Genomic DNA, 26,660 nt, shown 5'->3' with positions numbered 1-26,660 from the left:
AAACTAACATACTATATAATCCAACAAGTGCACCCCTAGATAACTACCCAACTGATTTAAAAACTTATCTAAACAAAAACCTGTATGTTAACAGTAACAACAGCTTTATTCATCATTGTCAAAGACTGGAGGCAGCTAAGATATCTCTTTATCTTGGTGATAAAACTGTATACATCCATATAATGAAATATTACTATCATAAAAAGAAAAACCTATCAAGCCACAAAAAGACATGGATGAATCTTAAATGCATATGGCTAAGTGAGAAAAGCCAGTCTGAAAAAGCAGAACTGTGTCCTTCCAATTATATGACATTCTAAAAAAGGCAAAACAATAGTTGTTAAACATATGCGTGGTTGTCTGAGCTATTGGCTTGGGGGGATTAAGTAAATGAAGTGCAGGGTACTGTCTAAGGCAGTACAACTATTCTGTATGGTACTGTAATGGTGAATACAAGCCATCAAACATTTGTGAAAATCCACAGAACTTTATATTACAAAGGGTAAACTTCAGTGTCCACAAATAATTAAAATATACGATAGGTGGTCACGAGATACCATGATGGAATGTAGAATGTGATCAAAGAATTAAAATGTATTACAAATATATGAAACAATCCTCCCTGAAGAAAGAGGAATAAGATGCTAAGTAATATTAGAAGTGAGTGGAATCTGTAAGAATAAATGCAAAAGGAACTGTACATAAGCATTGTACTCTAGTTGACAATTTTCTTTCTCACAGTGTACAGGTTAACGATACTGAAATCACCATACCTATGTACTGGAATTGAACGATTAAGTAAACGGATGACAGATGGGAGGAGCCAAGATACTCACTGATGGAGTTGGGCGTTACACAAGGTCAAGGGGCAGAGGTTAGAATGATCCATGTGGTCATCAGTTAGAGGTGGAGACGTAAGTGTGACCTGGTGTTTAGCTTAACTACAGGTACGGATGGTTACATATACATATATTTATAAATATGTGTATGTATGTGTGTATACACACATACACACACACTTCTCCTTGTTCTATCAGGTAAGAGGATCCAGAAGAAATGACACCCCAGTAGATATGAATACACCAGTCCCTAGATCCTAGATATAACATCAATAACAAGAAACCAGGATTTCTTGGAGAAATGGCTGATATGGGGACTAGGGCAAGAAATATATGAGATGAGCCTGGAGTATCTTGTAGTACTAGAAAGTAAGAAATTATTCAAAATATAAAAGAAAACCCTCCAAGAAAACGCAACCCCAAACAAAACATCCCACAATGAAGGAGGTTTGTCAAAGGACATAGGAGTGAATTAAAGAGCTCCCTCTGACCAAAAAACAATTTGAGCAACAAGAAAAACATAAAATAGTATTAGGTAATAACCCAAAACATAAAAATGAATATCTAGGAGTCCATATTGATGTAAACAATGATAAAATGAATGCATGAATGAATGAATTCCAAATTTACTCTGCCTTTAAGGAAATGAAGTATAACTCCCTATTCCTTAATTATGGGCTGCATATCGTTACTTTCTTTCAAAAAATATAGTATGGAAAGGGAGGAAAAAAATCATAACTTTACAGCGGAGAAATATAACAAACTGTATCAAGATAGGTGATCTATAGTGAAAATTCATATTGACCGTACGTACCCTTGAGCTAACATGATGACAATAGCCCTATCTCTGTGGTCGTCCTCCCCAAAACACATTACCCTAGTGTGATGGTGAGGAAAATAGCAGACAAATGCCAATTACGGGTCATTCCATAAAATACTGCACCATTAATTCTAAAACTGTAAAGGACTTCAAAAACAAGAAAAGTCTGAGAAACTGACACAAACAACAGATGCCTAAAGAGACATGACTACTAAATGCAATGTGTATCTGGATGAAATCCGGGAACAGAAAAAGAACATTAGAGAAAAACTGAAGAAACCTAAGTATGGTCTTTTTTTTTTTTATATATATATACAAAATTTATTGTCAAATTGGTTTCCATACAACACCCAGTGCTCATCCCAACAGGTGCCCTCCTCAATACCCATCACCCACCCTCACCTCCCTGCCACCCCCCATCAACCCTCAGTTTGTTCTCAGTTTTTAAGAGTCCCTTATGTTTTGGCTCCCTCCCTCTCTAACCTCTTTTTTTTCCCTTCCCCTCCCTCATGGTCTTCTGGTAAGTTTCTCAGGATCCACCTAACAGTGAAAACATATGCTATCTCTCTTTGTACGACTTATTTCACTTAGCATAACACTCTCCAGTTCCATCCACATTGCTTCAAAAGGCCATATTTCATTCTTTCTCATTGCTACATAGTATTCCATTGTGTATATAAACCACAATTTCTTTATCCATCCATCAGTTGATGGACATTTAGGCTCTTTCCATAATTTGGCTATTGTTGAAAGTGCTGCTATAAACATTGGGATACAAGTGCCCCTATGCATCAGTACTCCTGTATCCCTTGGATAAATTCCTAGCAGTGCTATTGCTGGGTCATAGGGTAGATCTATTTTTAATTTTGCGAGGAACCTCCACACTGTTTTCCAGGGCGGCTGCACCAGTTTGCATTCCCACCAACCGTGCAAGAGGGTTCCCATTTCTCCACATCCTTGCCAGCATCTATAGTCTCCTGATTGATCATTTTGGCCACTCTGACTGGCGTGAGGTGGTATCTGAGCGTGGTTTTGATTTGTATTTCCCTGATGAGGAGTGACGTTGAGCATCTTTTCATGTGCCTGATGGCCATCTGGATGTCTTCTTTAGAGAAGTGTCTACTCATGTTTTCTGCCCATTTCTTCATTGGATTATTTGTTTTTCGGGTGTGGAGTTTGGTGAGCTCTTTATAGATTTTGGATACTAGCCCTTTGTCTGATATGTCATTTGCAAATATCTTTTCCCATTCCGTTGGTTGCTTTTAGTTTTGTTGATTGTTTCCTTTGCAGTGCAAAAGTTTTTTATCTTCATGAGGTCCCAATAGTTCATTTTTGCTTTTAATTCCCTTGTCTTTGGGGATGTGTCAAGTAAGAAACTGCTGCGGCTGAGGTCAGAGAGGTCTTTTCCTGCTTTCTCCTCTACGGTTTTGATGGTTTCCTGTATCACATTCAGGTCCTTTATCCATTTTCAGTTTATTTGTGTGAATGGTGTGAGAAAATGACCTAGTTTTATCCTTCTGCACGTTGCTGTCCAGTTCTGCCAGCACCATTTGTTAAAGAGACTGTCTTTTTTCCACTGGATATTCTTTCCTGCTTTGTCAAAGATTAGTCAGCCATACTTTTATGGGTCTAATTCTGGGGTTTCTATTCTATTCCATTGGTCTCTGTGTCTGTTTTTGTGCCAATACCATGCTGTCTTGATGATGACAGCTTTGTAGTAGAGGCTAAAGTCTGGGATTGTGATGCCTCCTGCTTTGGTCTTCTTCTTCAAAATTACTTTGGCTATTCGGGGCCTTTTGTGGTTCCATATGAATTTTAGGATTGCTTGTTCTAGCTTCGAGAAGAATGCTAGTGCAATTTTGATTGGGATTGCATTGAATGTGTAGATTGATTTGGGTAGTATTCACATTTTATCAATATTACTCTTCCAATCCATGAGCACGGAATGTTTTTCCATTTCTTTATATCTTCTTCAATTTCCTTCATAAGCTTTCTATAGTTTTCAGCATACAGATCTCTTACATCTTTGGTTAGGTTTATTCCTTAGTATTCCATGCTTCTTGGTGCAATTGTGAATGGCATCAGTTTCTTTATTTGTCTTTCTGTTGCTTCATTATTAGTGTATAAGAATGCAACTGATTTCTGTACATTGATTTTGTATCCTGTGACTTTGCTGAATTCATGTATCAGTTGTAACAGACTTTTAAGGTGGAGTCTATCGGGTTTTCCAGGTATAATATCATGTCATCTGCAAAAAGTGAAAGCTTGACTTCATCATTACCAATTTTGATGCCTTTGATTTCCTTTTGTTGTCTGATTGCTGATGCTAGCACTTCCAACACTATGTTAAAGATTTTTTTTTTTTTAACGTCTATTTATTTTTTGATACAGAGAGAGACAGAGCATGAATGGGGGAGGGTCAGAGAGAGAGGGAGACACAGAGTCCGGAGCAGGCTCCAGGCTCTGAGCTGTCAGCACAGAGCCCGACGCGGGGCTGGAACTCACGGAGTGCGAGATCATGACCTGAGCCGAAGTCGGACGCTCAACCGACTGAGCCACCCAGGCGCCCCTCCAACACTATGTTAAACAACAACCGTGAGAGTGAACATCCCTGTCATGTTCCTGATCTCAGGGGGAAAGCTCTCAGTTTTTCCCCATTGAGGATGATATTCGCTGTGCGCTTTTCATAAATGGCTTTTATGATGTTTAAGTATGTTCCTTCTATCTCGACTTTCCTGAGGGCTTTTATTAAGAAAGTATGCTGAATTTTGTCAAATGCTGTTTCTGCCTCGATTGACAGGATCATATCGTTCTTATCTTTTCTTTTATTAATGTGATGTATCACATTGATTGATTTGTGAATGTTGAACCAGCCCTGCAGCCCAGGAATGAATCCCACTTGATCATGGTGAATCATTCTTTTTATATGCTGTTGAATTCTATTTGGTAGTATCTTATTGAGAATTTTTGCATCCATATTCATCAGGGATATTGGCCTGTAGATCTCTTGTTTTTACTGGGTCTCTGTCTGGTTTAGGAATCAAAGTAATGCTGGCTTCATAGAATGAGTCTGGAAGTTTTCCTTCCCTTTCTATTTTTTGGAATAGCTTGAGAAGCATAGGTATTATCTCTGCTTTAAATGTCTGCTAGAATTCCCCTGGGAAGACATCTGGTCCTGGACTCTTATTTGTTGGGAGATTTTTGATAACTGATTCAATTTCTTCACTGGTTATGGGTCTGTTCAAGTTTTCTATTACTTCCTGTTTGAATTTTGGAAGGGTGTGGGTGCTTAGGAATTTGTCCATTTCTTCCAGGTTGTCCAGTTTGTTGGCATATAATTTTTCATATATTCCCTGATAATTGCTTGTATTTCTGAGGGACTGGTTGTAATAGTTCCATTTTCATTCATGATTTTATCTATTTGGGTCCTCTCCCTTTTCTTTTCGAGAAGCCTGGCTAGAGGTTTATCAATTTTGTTTATTTTTTCAAAAAACCAACTCTTAGTTTCATGATCTGTTCTACAGTTTTTTTAGATTCTATATTGTTTATTTCTGCTCTCATCTTTATTATTTGTCTTCATCTCCTGTTTGGAGTGTCTTTGCTGTTCTGCTTCTATTTCCTTTAGGTGTGCTGTTAGATTCTGTATTTTGGATTTTTCTTGTTTCTTGAGATAGGCCTGGATTGCAAAGTATTTTCTTCTCAGGACTGCCTTCACTGCATCCCAAAGCATTTGGATTGTTGTATTTTCATTTTCGTTTGTTTCCATATATTTTTAATGTCTTCTCTAATTGCCTGGTTGACCCACTCATTCTTTAGTAGAGTGTTCTTTAACCTCCATGCTTTTGGAGGTTTTCCAGACTTTTTCCTGTGGTTGATTTCAAGTTTCATAGCATTGTGGTCTCAAAGTGTGCATGGTATGATCTCAATTCTTTTATACCTATGAAGGGCTGTTTTGTGACCCAGTATGTGATCTATCTTGGAAAATGTTCCATGTGCACTCGAGAAGAAAGTATATTGTTGCTTTGGGATGCAGAGTTCTAAATATATCTGTCAAGTCCATCTGATCCAATGTATCATTCAGGGCCCTTGTTTCTTTCTTGATCATGTGTCTCGATGATCTATCCATTGTTGTAAGTGGGTATTAACGTCCCCTGCAATTACCACATCTTATCAATAAGGTTGCTTATGTTTGTGATTAATTGTTTTATATATTTGGGGGCTCCTGTATTTGGCACATAGACATTTATAATTGTTAGCTCTTCCTGATGGGCAGTCCCTGTAATTATTATATAATGCCCTTCTTCATCTCTGGTTACAGCCACTCATTTAAAGTCTAGTTTGTCTGATATAAGTATGGCTACTCCAGCTTTCTTTTGACTTCCAGTAGCATGATAGATAGTTCTCCATCCCTTCACTCTCAATCTGAAGGTGTCCTCAGGTCTAAAATGAGTCTCTTGTAGACAGCAAATAGATGGGTCTTGTTTTGTTTTGTTTTGTTTCCATTCTGATTCCCTATGTCTTTTGGTTGGAGCATTTAGTCCATTTACATTCAGTGTTATCATAGAAAGATATGGGTTTAGAGTCACTGTGATGTCTGTAGTTTTCAGGCTTGTAGTGATGTCTCTTGTACTTTGTGGTCCTTGCAACATTTCACTCACAGAATCCCCCTTAAGATCTCTTGTAGGGCTGGTTTAGCGGTGATGAATTCTTTCAGTTTTTGTTTGTTTCGGAAGACCTTTATCTCTCCTTCTCTTCTGAATGACAGACTTGCTGGATAAAGGATTCTCGGCTGCATATTTTTTCTGTTTATCACACTGAACATTTCCTGCCATTCCGTTCTGGCCTGCCAAGTTTCAGTAGATAGATCTGCCACTAGTCTTATTGGTCTCCCTCTATATGTTAGAGCGTGTTTATCCCTAGCTGCCTTCAGAATTTTCTCTTTATCATTGTATTTTGCCAGTTTCACTATATGTCGTGCAGAAGGTCGATTCAAGTTACGTCTGAAGGGAATTCTCTGTGCTTCTTGGATTTCAATGCATTTTTCCTTCCCCAGATCAGGGAAGGTCTCAGCTATCATTTCTTCAAGTACACCTTCAGCCCCTTTCTCTCTTCCTCTTCTGGAATTCCTATGATACGGATATTGTTACGTTTCATTGCATCACTTAGTTCTCTAATTCTCCCCTCATACTTCTGGTTTTTTATCTCTTTTTCTCAGCTTCCTCTTTTTCCATAATTTTATCTTCTAATTCACCTCTTCTCTCCTCTGCCTCTTGAATCCAAGCTGTGGTCGCCTCCATTTGTCTTTGCACCTCATTTATAGCATTTTTCAGCTCCTCATGACTGTTTCTTAGTCCCCTCATCTCTGTAGCAATAGATTCTCTGCTGCTGTCCTCTATACTTTTTTCAAGCCCAGCAATTAATTTTATGACTATTATTCTAAATTCTTGTTCCGTTATATTGCTTAAATCGTTTTTGATCAATTCGTTAGCTGTCGCTACTTCCTGGAGTTTCTTTTGAGGAGAATTCTTCCGTTTCGTCATTTTGGGTAGTCCCTGGAGTGGCGCAGAACTGCAGGGCACTTCCCCTGTGCTGTCTGGAATAACTTGTGTTGGTGGGTGGGGCCGCACTCAGATCTGATGTCTGCCCCCAGCCCACCGCTGGGGCCACAGTCAGACTGGTGCATACCTTACCTTCCCCTCTCCCAGGGGCAGGACTCACTGTGGAGTGGTGTGGCCCTTGTCTGGGCTACTTGCACACTGTCAGGCTTGTGGTGCTGCTTTGATGGGATCTGGCGTATTAGTGAGGGTGCAGGTGTGGATCCACAAGGTGCACAGGGGCGGGAATGGAAGGCTTACCTCGCTTTGCTGTCGGTGGTCCCCTGAGGGAGGGGCCCTGCAGCACCGGGAGGGACGCAGGCAGACCCTTTGGAGGGATGGATCCACAGAAGCACAGTGTTGGGTGTTTGTGTGGTGCAAGCAAGTTTGGTGACAGGAACTGGTTCTTTTTGGGATTTTGGCTGAGGGATAGGAGAGGGTTATGGTGCTTGCCAGCATCTTTGTTCCCCTGCTGAGCTCTGTCTTCCAGGTCTCAGCAATTCTCCCTCCTGGTTTCCTCTTGCCCTCTCTGCTCTCCCAGAGCAGAGCTGTTGACTTGTAACATTCCAGATGTTAAGTCCCGCTGACTGCCAGAACTCACACAGTCCGGCCCCTCCGCTTTTGCAAGCCCGACTCGGGGGCTCTGCATTGCCGGGCAGGTTACCCCTCCACCGCCTGCCTCCCTCCCTCCAGTCCATGTAGCACAGCCTCTCCGCCCTTCCTACCCTCTTCAGTGGGCCTCTCGTCTACGCTTGGCTCTAGAGAGTATGTTCTGCTAGTCTTTGGTGGTTTTCTGGGTTATTTACGCAGATGTGGGTGGAATCTAAGTGATCAGCAGGATGAGGTGAGCCCAGGGTCCTCCGACGCCGCCATCTTCTCTCCAAACTTACTTTTTAAAGAGAAGTATGGTCTTTAGTTAATCATAACACATGAATATCGGTTCATTAACTAAGACACATATACCACACTAATCTAAGACAATAATAGGGGATTGGATATGGGGTATATAAGAACTCTCTGTACTATCTTTATAATAATTCTGTATTTAAAACCTAAACAATTCTAAAAATCTAAAATAAAAAATTATTTTCAAAAAAGGACATAAAAAATAATAAGGTAGCGTTAGAAATAAGGAAGGAAACAGGCAAATAATACCTTTTTAAAGGAATACATACAGTCTCACCAGCACAAAATTTTTAGGCTATCACCATCATTCTAATATTCAGCTTCATTCACTTGAGCCCTTGTATTCTGAAGATTCTTCTGACCTCAAGAATCCTGTTTCTAAATATACAAAGTTTGGCACCTAGACATTCTGTATAGAATAGTAATTGATAGACTTGGTGGCTGGACTACTTAAGGTCAAATATTTCAGGTCCTAGCACATACTGGCTGCAAATTCTTGGGCAATTTGCTTAACTTCTCTGTGCCTCAGCTATCTCATCTATATAAGGAGAATAATAATAGTAATAGCAATAATACTAATACCATTACCCCACCCCATAGGGTTGTTGTGAGGATGAACTAAATTAATATACATAAAGCACTAGAACACAACCTGGCACATAGAGTTAGTTAAGTGCTAACTCTTTAACCAGTTCATTCATTCAACAAAAATGCATCAACAATACAGGAAGAGCTCAAGGAGACAGTGTAATTCAGCTTGGAACTGGTAAATGAAAACTAAGATTTATAGATACCAATGGAATCAAAACTGCCATCTCAGCTTACTTCATCAAATGTAGATAGGCTTATAGAAAAGGAAAACTAAAATTCTTCATGTCTATTTTGATTTCTTACTCCTCGAACCTATAAAGTTAATATTGGCAGAGTGCATATTATAACACCAATTTTAAGGTCTTCTGAGCTAAAATAACCTTCCAAAGGGGTCCTTCACTGTTTCTACACACCAACACATTTCTGCCTGAAGAGAAACAGACAAGGGTTTTCGAACTTCAGCCAGCAGAAATTCTTCCACCTTTGGAACAACAGCCTCTCCCCAAAGCCTCTCCCCACTCCTCTTGCAGAGAAGCACCTTGGCCAAAAGAAAAGCATTGATAATGATGACTACAGGGCCCTTGTTCCAAGTATTTATTTATTAATATGCTCCAAAATAGCCACAAAGTAAGGTAAAACAAGTAGTTCAGCCTTAACAAATGGTTTCCTTTTCTTTTGAAAAGGAAGGAAATGATACTTTATTTGGTTACATCCTCCCAAATGTTTTCTGAAGTAACAGGAAGAAGGAAATTTTTAAAAAGCGTGTGTGTGTGTGTGTGTGTGTTTGTGTGTGTACGTGCATGCTGGGGATGCAGGACTGAAATAGAGTTCCAACAACAACAAAAAAATATTACCAAAATAAGTAGGAATTTTCTGGCTTTGATAATAGATACTGTAGACAAGTAAAGACAGAATCTAGGTACTGAAACTTTTGCCCATTATGAAACACTTTTAGGCTATTCTATAAATCCAGGATATTAATCCCATCTTAAGTAAAAATGAACATTGTAAAAATTTCTAATTACTAAATTTCTATAGAGAACAGTCTTTAAATACTTGACAAATAGGGCAGGAAATGTGTAGGTTTAATATTTTTCTGCATGTATATCCTATTTTTTAAAAATTATTATTATTATTTTTTAATGTTTTATTTATTCCTGAGAGAGAGAGAGAGAGAGAGAGAGAGAGAGAGAGAGAGAGATGGCATGGGTGAGGGAGGGAAAGAGTGAGAGAGGGACACAGAATCTAAAGCAGACTCCAGGCTCTCAGCTGTCAGCACAGAGTCCAACACGGGGCTCAAACTCACAAGCCATGAGATCATGACCTGAGCCGAAGTCAGACGCTCAACTGACTGAGCCACCCAGGCGCCCTGCATGTACATCCTATTAAATTACCTGCTTTGTTGGGGCACCTAGGTGGCTCAGTCGGTTGAGCGGCCGACTTCGGCTCAGGTCATGATCTCGCGGTCCGTGAGTTCGAGCCCTGCTTCGGGCTCTGTGCTGACAGCTCAGAGCCTGGAGCCTGTTTCAGATTCTGTGTCTCCCTCTCTCTGACCCTCCCCCGTTCATGCTCTGTCTCTCTCTGTCTCAAAAATAAATAAATGTTAAAAAAAAAAAATTAAAAAAAAATTACCTGCTTTGTGTTAATGTGAAACTATTTTTCACATTTACAATTTTTTCATGAATGAAGACTTTCAATAATTTTCAACTTAAGAATAAGGACAAAGTGGTTCACAAGAAATTATTAAAAAAAAAGATAGATAACAGTGCACCAGCCTGATTGTAGACTATGGCCTGAGTTCCATTATTTATGGAATACAAATTCACAAGAGTTTCTGTATATTCACTACATAGTTCTTGAAATAATATTTAATTGCATTAAACTAAGAGGTGGGGAAATAGGAAGTAATTAAAATACCTTAAGCTAGATTTGTAAAGTTAATTTTATTAAATAGTGCAGCTGTGTTATCTAAAATATATTCTTATAATTGAAATACACAATGATCACTTAGTATTAAACAGAACTTATCATTCCAATTTAAAGTTAATAATTACCTTATATACAGTAGATAGATTACACAAGTCCACAAGAAATGAATACATTAGAAAAAAGATAATAGTGGAAAAATACTAGAAGGGGGAGTAATGCCAGTTGAAGAAAGTCATTTGTTTCTAAAGCTAGGAAGGAAAGATCACAGTAGACAGCTAAATTACACAATACTCCAAGTGGGTATTCAAGTATCTAAACAAAAGTAGGTTCGATAACAGAGATGTAAAATTGCCTTCCTAAAGCTTTTAGCTATTTGATGAGTCAAATATTCATCATTTCAAAACATACTTTTTAATTTAAAAGTCAGAAAAGGTGGTTGACCTCCAAATTATAAACTATATTTCCTTCTGTGACTTCACTACCATTTTGTGATAAGAGCAAGAAAAGGAGAACAGCATTAGGAAATAGAATGAAGGTCAAAGCAGAGTTCATGTAATTTACATATATACAAGTTCTTTCTACTTCAACACTTTTAATTTACTAAGTTTCATCCACACTAGCTTAGTAAGATCCCATAAAAATGGCATTTCAACTGTACTGCTAACACAGGATATTAGAGGTTGTGAGCTGTGATCTTACACATGCACATCACACTGAGAATTCTTTTTTTATAATCAACTTCATTGATAGGATTTAACATAACAACCTTGTAAAGTCAAATAGGTGTAAAAGAAGAGAAGTAATTATGACGGACACAAAAGTGGAGTCCTTTTTTAAGCAGTGAGGAAATATTAAATACTTCTTTTGAATGCATTGAATTAAGAAATAAGAATGCTGCTGCAAAAGTGTCGAAGTCACTCAACATGTGACAAGAACTATGGAACTACAAATAGTAAGAGATGAGGAAAAGCAGACGGCGTAATGAAAAATTCTTGCTGGCTGAAGGTTCACCAAGAACTCGATGAAGTGTTTATTTCAATCCATGAACAATTTCATACATTTAAGGCCCATTCAAACATCTCTATGATGTCTCTATGACATCGAACTGAAGAAGGTAGCAATGACAACATAAATGCTGAGATTTTCCCTCTGAATCACTGGTGGAGATCATCAAGATGGTGTTACCTGATATAATATAATCTCTACGGACATAAAACTGGTTTATTTAAAAAGTGAGCGACACACATACACATACATACATATATCGCACATATATTTTATACATAGTGTGCAAAATGGTTATGCCTAGTTTTCAGGTTTTCAAGTTTATATTCCTGTTTGATGAAAACATACTCAGGGACTAAAAACATGAGCCTCTGTCAGTCATTTTGGATGCTCAAATTTATTAATTTATGAAGACGCTTTTGGAATTCATCTTATTCCAAAATAGAAATTTCTGTTGTTTCCCAAATGTCTACGTACTGTCCCTTCATTTACATTGTTGAAATTCTTCACAGGCAATGACTATGCTCCTAACTATAACATCTAATCTAAACAAATGCCCAAAGAATAAAGAGTTCAAACTAAAAACTTAGGTAATTATAAATCGGCATATACCATGAAACCTGTATCATGGTATTCATGTTCTGTATAGTATTCATGTTCACGTTACACTGTAATTCATTTTTTACCTAAAGAAGAGAATGTGGAGATAAGCCATTGGTGAGTCTATGTGTAACTAAAGCTAAGACAGTTAATTGGCAGAATCTTTTATATTTCCACTTATATTTTTAAAAAATTCAGTATGTTTTCTTCATTATTATCTTTAAAATGTTTATGTTTTGCTATTACTCTTAAGGGCATCATGAAAACAGCAACACATTTTTCAAATTGAATAAAAATTAGAACTTTAATGATAATAAAATACTACTTTAATATTTTTTAGGTTTTTGCTTATTTATTTTGAGAGAGAGAGAAAGAGAAAGCAAGCAGGGAATGGGCAGAGAGAGAGAGTGAGAATCCCAAGCAGGCTCCATGCTGTGAGCCCAGAATCTGATGAGGAACCTGAACTCACAAACGGTGAGACCATGACATAAGCTGAAATCAAGAGTTGGATGCTTAACAGACTAAGCCACCCAGGTGCTCCTTGGGGCTGAATTTTATAGCACACTCATGGTTTCTCTGCCAACAACATAAAATTTTGGATCACTGATTTTAATACTAATGTTTCAAGCATGCACCTAACATGTTTCAAGTGTGTGCACACACACACATACACAACACATTCATTCTCATTATTTCTGTATCTGTCCCCTCTCCTCTCTAGAGATAAGACATAGAATCATAAGGAAAGACAGAGAGCACATGGTAAATAGTAGACACTAAAAATAGGTTGTGGAATTTTATAAAAGACATAAAAATCATGAAAACACTTACTTCATCAGCCACCATACACCTGGAAAAAAATCAAAATAAAACCAAGTTACTATCTTCATTAACAAAGCCAACCATTTTAAAAGTTTTGATTAAGTAGCTTGCCACAGAACAGTTTTAAAGAGTTACGAATTTTAAAGTACTAAGCCAGAGAGAGGTGTTTATAAGACTCTCCAGCTGCCAATGGCATATGGTTATGTGGGAGGATCAGAGATTCAGAAATGTTGTTCCCCACTGCCCACCCAGGGAGACAGCTATAATGACCCTTCAAAAATGAGAACAAAATGGCAAGTGATTGTACCAACGACTTCCCTTCTTACCAATAAATTTCTAGAGATTAGAAGAATGCTGTATTAAAGTACAAGAAAATAAATTTCAACCACATATTAGCATGTTATACCTATGATTCTATATGCTATATTATATAGGCTCAGCCTATTTTCAAGCTGAATTTTGGTTTCTACTATCATTTGGTTAAAGTTTTTCTATTCTTTTTTATTCATCTATAGAAGTAAATTCTATACACTGAAAATTAAGGATAGGGGGCATAAGCTGAGATCTTAAGCAGAAGAAAAGGCAGAGCAAAAAAGCAGGCATGGTCAGGATCATGAGGGGCCCTTAGAAACAGAGAGTATACCGTACAGGGAAAAGCCAATCTCTTAACTGAGAGGATTTACAGGCAACCTAAAAACACTGGAGTATTCTAATTAGAAAGGAATAAAGTCCCTATTTCTATTCTTTCCTTTCTTTATTCCCAGTGGTCTTAACATTATACAATTTTATAAGATTTCTTTTAACTTAAAAAACAAATTAGGAATTTGTTAATGAATATAGTATCAAAAAATAAGTCACAGGCAAAATAGAATTTTGATCATAGAAAAAAAGGCAGGTTACATAATAAATATTTTTAGAGAAAGATTAAATACAAATACTTGAACTGAAATTTAAAACATATTTAAAAGTAAAGTTTATTACATGTTTTGCAAATAAGTCTAAAAAGTAAAACACTAAAAAACAATAACTTGAAAAACATGATTTATTTCCAGAAGGATTCACATGTATACCTACTTTTTCATTTTAAAATGAAACTGGGGGTACCTGGGTAGCTCAATCAGTAAGGTGTCTGACTTCGGCTCAGGTCATGATCTTGCCTTTCGTGAGTTTGAGCCCTGTGTCAGGGTGTATGCTGACAGCTCAGAGCCTGGAGACTGCTTCGGATTCTGTGTCTCCCTCTCTCTTTGCCCCTCCCCCCATTCACACTCTGTCTCTCTCTCTCTCTCAAAAATAAACATTAAAAAAATTTAGAAAAAATTAAATGAAACTCAAATTTGGTAAAGATGTCACTTGAAGTATGTATTATTTATGAAGTATCTACTACCTACCTAGTAAGTGCTAGGGATAGGTAGTGAACTATAAAGTCATTTCTTCATAGAGGGTGACTGGAAGAAGACAATAAAATACACATATGGCTCAAGTGGTGAGAGGTGCTAGGAAAAAAAAACTGAAACAGGGTAAGAAGGAACAGGCATGTAGGAAAGGATCTATTCTATAGAATGGTAGGGAACAGTCTCTATAATAAGACAGTATGAAGACAGATTTAAGTAAGACAAATTTAACAAGTAAGGGAATCATGAGAAAATTTGTTTGAGAAACAATGTGATCAGCAAGTACAAAGTGAACAGCAAGTACAAGGGCCTTGAGATAAGATGGTTATGATGTAATTAAGGAACATGGAAGGTAATCTGCCTAATGTGCGTTAAATTAGGAAAATGGTAAAAATAAGGTTGGAAGGCAGTTGGGAGAGCCTTCTGGCATGGAGTGCCACCTAAGCAATTACATGGCATTTGGATTTTCTTAGAATCCTTTAGAAGGAAGCACTGTTTTACCTTTTTAAAAGATTACTCTGGCTTATAGAGAATAAACTGTAGAGGGTAAGAGCAGAAGAATGGAGAGCAGTCAGGAGGCAACAGCAATAGACCAGGAGAGACACAACAATGTATAGATGAGTGGTAGAGGTGGAAGTGGTGAGAAGTTTGGTTCATTTTGAAAGTACAGCCAATAGGATTTGTGGATTAATGGGATGGGGATGTAAAAATAAGAGAGAAAAGTCAAGAAGGAATCTTAAGATACTGACTTGAGAATTAACTGTAAAAAATGGTGGCAATGCCATTCACCGAGGTAAGAAAGACTTGGAAAAATTAGGTTTCATGACAGTCGTGTGATCAATTTAGACATGCAACCTTTGTGATATACATTAGACTGCCAAGTCAAACAGCTGAGTAGGCAACTGGACATGTGCATCAGGAGAACAGTAGGGGACTGGAAATACAATAAATTTGAGAATCATCAGAATGTAAATGGCATTGGAATGAGTGAGGATACAAAGTATTCTGAAACATGACAACTTGATTGTGGCCTGTTCTTCCCTATGTCCAACACCAAGTTCCTGAACTTTCTAAAGTTAAGCATCTTGCTGAGACGTCTTAAGGCCCTAGTGGAGTAACATCAGCTTAAACTGGTTTGCAGTTACATTGTCCCGTTGGGGGCTAACTGAAAAGGAACATCACTGAAATAACTTTGCATGTAGGTATCTGAAGACCCCAATGCTAAGATTACTTCCAATCTCTTGGAATATGCTATATTTTCCTATCATGAGACAGAAGAGTATTCCCCACTTTGGAACTAGGGCAGTTGAGTACATTAGAGAACATCAGGCTTCCTTTAGGTATCTCTAGAAGGCTAACCATCCTTAAACTTTAGGCACTATATCTACTCTGACTGCTGGGATTCCTGCTGTTAAGAACAGTTCAGCAAGCAAACGTGATTTCCAGACATGATTTCTATGATTTTCCATCATATAAAAACAACTGATAACATGAGAGGCCCAAACATTTGAAAAAGCAGAGTAAGGCTGAATAATTAGAACATGTATCTACTGAAAGAAGAAGTGCCAGAAAAGATAAACACCTGTACAACAACTGTTAAAGCACTTAAGTAAATTCTAATGTATCACACACACACACCATAAAACTTAAGGTCACAATTTTCAAACTAAAATGAGCACATGCATAAAAAAAGAAAAATCATTACTGACACCTATTTAAGTAGACGGGGAGATGAAGTGCAAGGATTATCTCAAAACACAGAGCAAAGAATTAAGTAAATGTACAGGCACAGAAAAGAGAAAATACTTGAAGGATAAATCCAGAAAAATGTGAAAATATGTGAAAAATAGGTGTTCAAAAGTAAAAAAGACACCATGCGAAGTAGAGGCAACTATCAAGTAAATAATAAAAGAAACTTTATTCAGGTTGTCAAAACACCTCTGGTGGATAACTGGAAAGGGTAACTAAGTTTCACATTGGATAGAAAAGACAAATATCTACTGATCATATCCTTATAAAATGCAGTAATCTAAAAAATAAGAAAAAAAAAAAAACCCTTGTAAGTGTTCAGACAGAAAGAACAATTATTCATAAGTGGAAAAGCCAGGTCCGGCAATGGACTTATCATCATCAACACCAGAAGCTAAAAAACCATGGAGGAGAATCCAGGCTATTTGAACAGAAAGGAGAATTAATGCATCTTATATCTAGTCAAGATACCCATTATTTGTAAGAGATGGCAAAGAGATATTTGAAGCCAGCCAATCTCTCCAAGATAACAAAACACAAGTAAACCCTAGGAGGAAAAATACTTAAGAAAATAATCAAACAATAAACACACCTCAACATAGATTGAAGACACGAGAAGATGAAAAGATGAAAAGACAGAAAAGACAGAAAAGATCTGGTAAGCAATGATGCCTGATATGCATGAATTTAATGGGTGATGTGTATTCTATATGGCGACTCCAGTGAAACATTAGAGAGGTAACAAGGGAGAAGGGGCACTAGAAAGTATTCTAAAGCAGAATACCAAACAGATGACGTTTAAAAATCAGGAGACTAAATGAAATCACCTAGGGAGTAAAAATATACGGAGGAGAGAACTAAGGGTGACCCCTGGAGCACTCCAACATATAGGGGTACAAAGAGGAGAAGGATCCAGAAAAAGGACTGAGAAGGAGTGTCTAGTAATGTAAAAAGATACAAGAGGAATATGGTACCCTAGAAGGCAGATAAAGAAATTGTCTCACGAAGGAAGGAATGAACAACTATAGTAAATGCTACTAAAAAGGTCTAATAAAATGAAATCTGAGAATTGACCATTTGATTTGGCAAGAAATCACTGATTTCACAAGAGCAACTCTGATAAAATGGTAGGAGACCAAAGCCTCCCTTAAGTGGGTTCAAGAGAGAACAGGAGAGGAAGCAAAGAGAGTAAATAGAGACTACTATCTCAAGTAATTACCCTGTAGAGGGGAACAGAGAAACATGGTAGTAGTTGGCAAGAAAACTAAGGTCCACAAAAGTTGTTTTGTTTTGTTTTAAGATAAAATAATACAAATTACTCATTAAATATCTTACTGATCCTATGAGTAATATCTAGCAGGCAGGTAGAAGTATGGATGAGGAACTTGAGAATCAAGTCAAGGGAATAAATAAAAATGAGTAAGGGGGCACCTGGGTGGCTCAGTCAGTTAAACATATGACTCTTGATTTCAGCTAAGGTCATGATGTCACGGTTCATGAGATGGAGCCGCACGCGGGGCTCTGTTCTCACAGTGTGGAGCCTGTTTGGGATTCTCTCTCTCCTTCTCCTTCTGTTCCTCCCCTCCTTGTGTGCACCCTCCCCTTTCAAAATAAATAAATAAACATTTAAAAAATGAGAAAGTAGTTGTACATGAAGATGATCATAAAGCAAAAAGAAGCGAATTGGGTTCTCATGTGTAAATTGTAAAAATATGGAGATGAGTTTTTCATGGCTAGAACCTTGGGAAACATTCTCATTTTAGAAAAAAATAAATAAATAAAGTGAAGTAAGAGAAGTACTCAAAGAGTTGGAGAATAAGGATCAGGGTCTAAGAAGCCCAGGGAAACATTCAGAAGAGTAAATGGTTAACAGCGTCCAAATGTCACAAAGATGTTGCAAAGGATGAGGGCTAAAAGGCCATCGTTAAAAGTTACCAGGAGCTCACTTGTAAGCATTATGTAAAAGTGGTAAAGAAGATGGTGGGCAGTAAACAATGGAGGCAACAGGTACAGAGTAATAAAAAACTCTGGTATCAAAAATAACAATAAAAATAAAAATAGGGTAGTACCTACAGAACATGTTGGAAACCTGAAAAGTGGGCAAAAAGTCAATAGTGCAAAAGAAAACAAGAAAGCTGACTGATGGAGACTTCAATGTGCTACCATAATTTAAAAAGGGAAAATATGGCTAATAAAATTTCTCACTTCGTTGAAATTTTACACATTTGACTGAAACGAAAGTCTACTTTGTAATCGAAAGGCTATCCATTGAAATAAAAATAGCTCTTTCTCCCATTGGGAAATGTCAAACACAATCCAAGTAACAGGGACTTTAACCTACAACTAAAAAAAAAATGTCCTTCTTTAAAGAATATCTATTGTATTCGCCAAAGCTGGTTTGATGTGCCAACAGCTATATAATTCTAACTGAATTTTATAAACAGTTCAGTTTTCCAATGTTACAAAAAAATAAATAATATTTTGTTCCAAATTCATGTTAATTGCTTGAATTATAATTTATTAAGCTTGGCTACAGACATCAAAAAGCAACTTTTCATTTCACTGAGTTGTTTCCAAAACCTTCAGGCTCCTTACATTAATCATCCACTTACAGTATCAAGACATATATATTCCAGTGTTTGCAGCAACTATATCTTTGGATGCACATGCTCAGTGTTTGCTATTTTTAACCCAAATTTTTATACAGCTAGAAAAGAGAAAGCTGAACAGCATTATACTTTTCTGAGGATCATTTTACGCACCAGCTAAATTTCTAATCTAAGACTCACAGAACTGAACAATTTGTGTTTAAGCGTTTCTCCAACTTCTTTATATTAAAAAAATCCACCTTTTTTTTTATAACACCCATATTTCTTGAATATATCATGTCTGTAAAAAGAAAACAGCAAAAGAATATTTTGGTAACACTGCAGCAAGAGAACAGTAAGAGAATATTTTGATAACACTGACAATTCAGTGAGGTGAACATATGTAAGATGAACATATGTAAGATGTTTGGAATTATAAGTACAGAATTCAAGACTTCGTACCTGAACACAAGAGCTGCTTAGTCAACTACCATGCATACTTCAACCTCAGAAGTGGGCTATTTCCTCTGGGAAAATATTGACCTTCCGGATATTTATATGCAATCTGTCCTTTAACAGGTATCAACCATTTACATACTAAACCATATTATATATACCATATAATGCTTTAGTATGTATACTTGACCAGTGTTAACTTAATGTAACTTGAACCCAAACTCCACCCACTCTCCCCAGAGACAAAGCTACAGGGACAACGGATTCAGATCAAGTCATAATACTTTATCCAGCCACAGCAATGTCTTAAAATACTTTTCCCGTAACTGTAAAAGTTCAACATAATAAAATGGCCTTTATTTTGTTTAGCTTTAATATTATTTATTTTTTGAACAGGGGATACATTCATATGTACATGATTCAAGAGGTATAGAAGTGGAAAGTCTCCAATCCCTATTCCTCAAGGATGTCCCAGGTATTAGCTGCTCTGAAGGAAACAAAGTTATCAATTTATTGTGAGCCTTTTAGAAATATTCTGTTTACGTATGTGTATATATGTATGTATGTGTGTGTGTGTGTGTGTGTGTCACAAATAATAACATAAGATTTAACCTATCTTAACCTCATGTAAAATCCCAAAAGTGTACAATATACCACTATAACATGATGAAAAAGAAAAGGAAACATTTAGGTTGAATTTTTTTTTTTAATCCTGGTTTTCCATTGCTTTGGCAAATGACAAGTGTGTATAGTCAGAAAATCTTCCAGTTCAGCTCTCACCTAGCTTGGCCTCTTTATACATGTCTGGAATAAACAAACACTGACTGAAAAAACTCTCCTGGGCTTCCCAGCTGCTCCTGACTCTCCTCCTAGCTCTCATGTCACTTTTCTCTGTGCCTCCACCTCTCTCACCCTGTTCAGTGTTCAACCTTTATAGTCATTTTCTCTTTATGCTCTACTTCTATTCCAAAGCTATCATCCATTCTCCTAGTTTTAGGTGCCACCCATATGAGTCCTAAATCTGTACCTATGGCTTTTAGCATACATTCCAGATTCACATTTAAAATCTCTATTTGGACATTTTTTTCCCATGGATATCCTGAAGTTTTTATGACATACTATGCATGTTGATATCTGAAACTAAAGCTAAGTAAGCTCTAATATAATAAAATAAAGTAAACTAAGATAAAATAAAATAAAATAAAATTTCTAAAGGAGTTATTTAAACAATTGATCTGAGTCTGTGATTCTTATCCTTGGGTCAGATTTTTCTGTTTAAAATTATAACTATAAAACAACAGAATTTATTTTGGTTGCATGTCACATCAGTCTGCCTAATTTCTGTAAAAGCTTAAAGCAGTGCTTTTATTTGCAAGTAAATGATTAAATATATCCTAGATCTCTATATCCAGCTTCTTAGTCTCATCTGTTTTAGGAAATGACTAAGGCATGTAAACTGAGCTGTGATCAAATGAGGTAAGAGAGTACAAAAATTGTATTACTGTTTTGCTGGTGATAAGTTCAACAAATAACTACATTCAACAAATAACTATGTTTTTTGTCAGTAACTAAATACTGACAATGATATAGGGTGTGGGGAATAAGCTGAGAAATTCCTGGGCTTATACCAATGCATTAGTTACCAAGGCATAAAGAATTACAAAGCCATAGAGCTGACAGTGCAGAGCCTACCTACTTGGGGTTCTGTCTCCCAAGCTTGGGTAAACAGGATAAGACCCCCAAAATAAAGTAGGGAGGGGCAAAATCCCCTAGGATAGAGAAGGAGGGGAAAAGGCCCTCAATACAATACAATATATGAGGTAAGCAAGATTAGGTATTCAAGGCAAAAACACCCCCCAATTTAGTACTAGAGCAGAAAGCTGCTGCTTTCACAGGAAGAAGGTCCAAATTAGGTGAACAAGTATTTGGGGCTATAGACTGCACTGCAGGTGAAGCTGTCCAGAACTGATTAGCAAAAGAAAAGGTGCCTTGTTAACCCTGAGGTTATTTGCACTATCTGTTTTATCCCCTAGGCTAGCTAAGATAAACAGACACAGCGCCTCCTGTCTGCCATTAACAACCATCTGCCCATCTACCCAGCTCCAGGATTTTGTTTTATACTGACCCAAACCCCAAACATTGTGTATCTTCAAAACCCCCTTTCCCTCATGCCATGAATTAATGTTCACAGATTCATTGTCTCTTTGTGCACACCTGTCATGTTTGTAAGTCTTCTGACCTTAATAAATATGGGGCAAGAACCCTTATTCAAGGCTCTTGTCTTTTCCCAGACATTAGCCATCTCTCCCATTTTAATCCTGCGTCCCACTTTCTTGCTGGCCAAGAAAGAACTTTACACTTAGAGTCTATGACAATAGGGGAGTTACAGAGGACAGTAGCTTCAAATTTCGCCATTAAAAATGGAAGAAAATGTGATTGACTTTAAAAACTGGTTTCATAAACAGTTTCCTTTAGGATGCAATGCAAGAACAGAAACTCAACTCCAAATGGCTTAATCACTAAAAATAATTAAAAGATCACATAATACATAACACGAAATCCAGGAGTGGGATGGTTCCAGGGTGCTTAATTCCATAGCCCACTCATATCATCTTTCTATTCTGTTATCCTATATAAATAGTTCCAGACAATTTGTCCTTACCCACTGATGTTCAGAAGCACGTGGAAAGTTGGCACTCTGGGTGGCTCAGTCAGTTAAGCCTCCAACTCCTGATTTCAGCTCAGTTCATGACCTCATGGTTTAGGAGTTCAAGCCCAGCATTGGGCTCTGAGCTGACAGTGTAGAGCCTACCTACTTGGGTTCTCTCTCCTCATCCCCCTCTTCTGTTTGTGCCCTTTCCTTCTCACAAAATAAAAACTTAAAAAAAAAAAAAAAGAATATGGAAACTATACTTAAAGAATTCTACAGTCTTGGGGTGCCTGCATGGCTCACTCGGTTAAGCCCCTGACTTTGGCTCAGGACATGATCTCACAGTTCATGAGTTCAAGCCCTGGGTCAGGCTCTGTGCTGACAGCTTGGAGCCTGCTTCAGATTCTGTGTCTCCCTCTCTCTCTACCCCTCAGCTGCTGGCTCTCTGTCTCTTTTTCTCTCAAAACTAAATAAACATTAAAAAAAAATTTAAAAAGAAAAAGAATTCTAGAGTCTGCTGGTAGGGAAGGAAGAGGAGAAAAAGTTCAGGCGAAGCAACCCACATCTGCTGCATATGTTATGACTTTGAAAACAAAGTTAAAATGACATTCAGTGTCTTGTTTTCTTATAGTTCTTGTTACCCATTATGAAATACCAGTCATACAGAAAGGGTATAAAAGATACCTAAAAGATGTGGGGTAATATGAACAAATCCTTTGTGTATACCAAAAGCCAAGTGTGTTTTTAAAAAGAAATGCTTTTTCTGTTCATGAACATTAAAAAGAAAAATTAAACTAGTCCCTAATGCTTGATAATATCTTGAAAATATTATGCTTCATTAGTCTGACTTCATTAGCATAAAATAGTCCCATAACTTTTACTAATAAGAGCAAAACTGGAAAAATTTTCTGCATCCTCTTAGGTGGTTTAAAAAAGAAAAGGTGTGTATCAGCTGTTTTGAGAGAATTATTTTTGTTTCAGGATGTATAATAAGTCCCACTGGGCCATTATGTCACATATTAGCTTTTACAAATTATTTTATTTTTGTTCATAAAATTTCAGGTCAAAAAAGTTCATTATTCCTATCGCAATTAGTGAAAAAATTTTAGGGCTTAATTAGACATTCATTAGAATATATTAGAGTTATAAAGAAAAATATACAAAGGAGCTAAGGAGTAAGTCAGTTCTGCTTGATCTAGTCTGAAGTGATTTTATAAGTAGTAAAAATGATTCATAGTACCAAAATTGCTTCATTAGTAAAGACATGTGCATCAGTGATATTTACATGTTGACAGGTAGATAGAGAAATAAGTTAAACACTTTATTACAAATTGAGAGCCTCTCTCACAGTATAATAGAACATTAACCTTTATTTATGAATTCATTTTTTTTGCCTGGTTTTGGATTTATTGAATTTTATGCTAATAAAACCTGAAAATATTTCATAGACAAGAACATATTTACCAAAACTAAGAATATATCACAAAATAGAAAGAACCCATTATCTATTATATTGTTTCAATTTACTTTTTTAAGGATAGAGAATTGAGTCCACATATGTGAATCTTGAGAAACTTAACAGAAGACCATGGGGGAAGGGAAGGGGGGAAATACAGTTACAAACAGAGAGGGAGGGATGCAAACCGCGAGACTCTTAAATACAGAGAACAAACTGGGGTTGATGGGGGGAGGGGGAGAGGGGAAAATGGGTGATGAGCATTGAGGAGGGCACCTATTGGGATGAGCACCGGGGGTTGTATGTAAGCCAATTTGACAATAAATTATATTAAAAAAGAAAGAAAGAAAGAAAGAAAGAAAGAAAGAAAGAAAGAAAGAAAGAAAAGAAAGAGACAGAATTGAGTCCAGCTGAACATAGTAAAAAGCCAAATACTAATAGCTAAAATAGGACTATTTTCCTTCTCACCCACCACCACACCCCTTCCTGAACAGGAAGGTTAGAGTTAGGTGGGTCCACACTGGAGCAACAGCCAAGATGAAAGTGTCCCACCTCTACAATCTTCTTATCTTTTCCTTTAGGGTAGGTCAAAAGATAGCTGGTACAGTTCCATATTGGGGAGCAATGTTTGAGGCAGAAAGAAAGGAAGAGGACAAAAGGGCACTTGCCAAGTGAATTGACAGTATTTTAACAAGCTTTCCCAAAATCACCACCCAGTGACTTCTAAATGGAGTTTGGAAAAGAGTGCTTTAGCTGGTCACATAGACCACCCCCCCACACCCTCCCTCTTATATGAGGGAAAGGGAAAAAGAGACTGGGGAAAGCAACATCAGGCTTTGTCACAAAATCGAAGCTCAATTTTAAGTAAGAGTGATTTCGAAACACTGTAGGCTCTATTGCATAAAGATCAAGTCAGCTCTGAGGTTTTATTGACATCTGTATTAAATAGCTATATGACTGTGGCTATGATTAAGAAGAAAAGAAATTCTTTACTTCATAGTGACTATCATAATTACTAATTACACTTTTCTCTATTCCAACTATTGTAAAAAGCCTCTACTCATTCACCATTTCACAATAACAAGTATTTGTCGTGTGTGCAGGAGGAAAGATGCCCATTCAATCCTAAATGCAAAACACAACACCAAATATACACATAACTGATGTAAAGTAGTTATTCAGATAATCCAGAAATTCTTTGAGTACTATTTTCTGGATTATAATCCACATGAAAACTCAGTTCTTCACCATTAAAATGAGAATTTTCTTTTTTTAATGCTTATTTATTTTTGAGAGAAACAGAGACAGAGCGTGAGTAGAGGAGGGGCAGAGAGAGAGGGAGACAAAGTATCTGAAACAGGCTCCAGGCTCTGAGCTGTCAGCATAGAGTCGGACGCAGGGCTCGAAATCACCGACCCTGAGATCAAGACCTGAGCCGAAGACGCACGCTTAAGCAACTGAGCCACTCAGACGTCCCTTGAATTTTTTTTAAACTTTATTTATTTTTGAGAGAGAGGCAGAGTTCTAGGGGGGAAGGGGCAGAAAGAGAGGGAGACACAGAAGCTGAAGAAGGCTCCAGGCTCCAAGCTGTCAGCAGAGAGTCCAATGCGGAACTTGAACTCACGAATCCCAAGATCATAACCTGGGTCAAAGTCAGACGCTTAACTGACTGAGCCACCCAGGCATCCCTAAAATGAGAATTGTGACTTCTTTAAAACTAGAGTTTGTCCATTGGCCATATTTGGCTTATCAATGATTTCCATAAAAGAAGTTTTACTGGAATACAGTCCAGCTCATTCATTTGCATATTAATAATGGCTACTTTTGTGTGACGAAGACCGAATTAAGTAGTAGAAAAAGAGACTGTATGGCATGGAAAGTCTGGCCATTAATAGAAAAAGTTGGCTAACTCTTTTTTCTTTTAAATATGAAATTTATTTTCAAATTGGTTTCCATACAACACCCAGTGCTCATCCCAACAGGTGCCCTCCTCAATACCCATCACCCACCCTCCCCTCCCTCCCAACCCCCATCAACCCTCAGTTTGTTCAGTTTTTAAGAGTCTCTTATGTTTTGGCTCCCTCCCTCTCCAACCTCTTTTTTTTTTTTTCCTCCTTCCCCTCCCCCATGGTCTTCTGGTAAGTTTCTCAGGATCCACCTAACAGTGAAAACATATGCTATCTCTCTTTCTCTGTATGACTTACTTCACTAAGCATAACACTCTCCAGTTCCATCCACGTTGCTACAAAAGGCCAGATTTCGTTCGTTCTCATTGCCACATACTATTCCATTGTGTATATAAACCACAATTTCTTCATCCATTCAACAGTTGATGGACATTTAGGCTCTTTCCATAATTTGGCTATTGTTGAAAGTGCTGCTATAAACAAACATTGGGATACAAGTGCCACTATGCATCAGCACTCCTGTATCCCTTGGGTAAATTCCTAGCAGTACTGTTGCTGGGTCATAGGGTAGATCTATTTTTAATTTTGTGAGGAACCTCCACACTGTTTTCCAGGGCGGCTGCACCAGTTTGCATTCCCACCAACAGTGTAAGAGGGTTCCCGTTTATCCACATCCTCGCCAGCATCTATAGTCTCCTGATTTGTTCATTTTAGCCACTCTGACTGGCATGAGGTGGTATCTGAGTGTGGTTTTGATTTGTATTTCCCTGATGAGGAGTGACGTTGAGCATCTTTTCGTGTGCCTGTTGGTCATCTGGATGTCTTCTTTAGGGAAGTGTATACGCATGTTTTCTGCCCATTTCTTCACTAGGTTATTTGTTTTTTGGGTGTGGAGTTTGGTGAGCTCTTTATAGATTTTGGATACGAGCTCTTTGTCTGATATGTCATTTGCAAATATCTTTTCCCATTCCGTTGGTTGCCTTTTAGTTTTGTTGGTTGTTTCCTTTGGTGTGCAGAAGCTTTTTATCTTCATGAGGTCCCAATAGTTCATTTTTGCTTTTAATTCCCTTGCCTTTGGGGATGTGTCAAGTAAGAAATTGCTGCGGCTGAGGTCAGAGAGGTCTTTTCCTGCTTTCTCCTCTAGGGTTTTGATGGTTTCCTGTCTCACATTCAGGTCCTTTACCATTTTGAGTTTATTTTTGTGAATGGTGTAAGAAAGTGGTCTAGTTTTATCCTTCTGCATGTTGCTATACAGTTCTGCCAGCACCATTTGTTAAAGAGACTGTCTTTTTTCCACTGGATATTCTTTCCTGCTTTGTCAAAGATTAGTTGGCCATACTTTTGTGGGTCTAATTCT

The 26,660-nt window shown here is 37.5% G+C and overlaps 1 protein-coding gene across 3 annotated transcripts in view; it reads right to left on the bottom strand.

Moving 5' to 3' along the window:
- ZRANB3 (zinc finger RANBP2-type containing 3) overlaps positions 1 to 26,660 on the bottom strand; it is a 306,476-nt gene that overhangs the window by 163,223 nt on the left and 116,593 nt on the right. For all 3 annotated transcript variants that reach the window (XM_078451346.2, XM_078451347.2, XM_078451348.2), the window contains one exon: positions 13,116 to 13,134. In XM_078451346.2, coding sequence (XP_078307472.2) covers positions 13,116 to 13,134 — 19 coding nt within the window. The remainder of the gene's footprint in view (positions 1 to 13,115; positions 13,135 to 26,660) is intronic.

This window comes from Panthera onca, chromosome C1, assembly GCF_046562875.1.
Source record: "Panthera onca isolate mPanOnc1 chromosome C1, mPanOnc1 haplotype 2, whole genome shotgun sequence".
In the NCBI taxonomy this organism is placed as follows: Eukaryota; Metazoa; Chordata; class Mammalia; order Carnivora; family Felidae; genus Panthera; species Panthera onca.
This window is presented reverse-complemented; position numbering and strand designations above follow the sequence as displayed.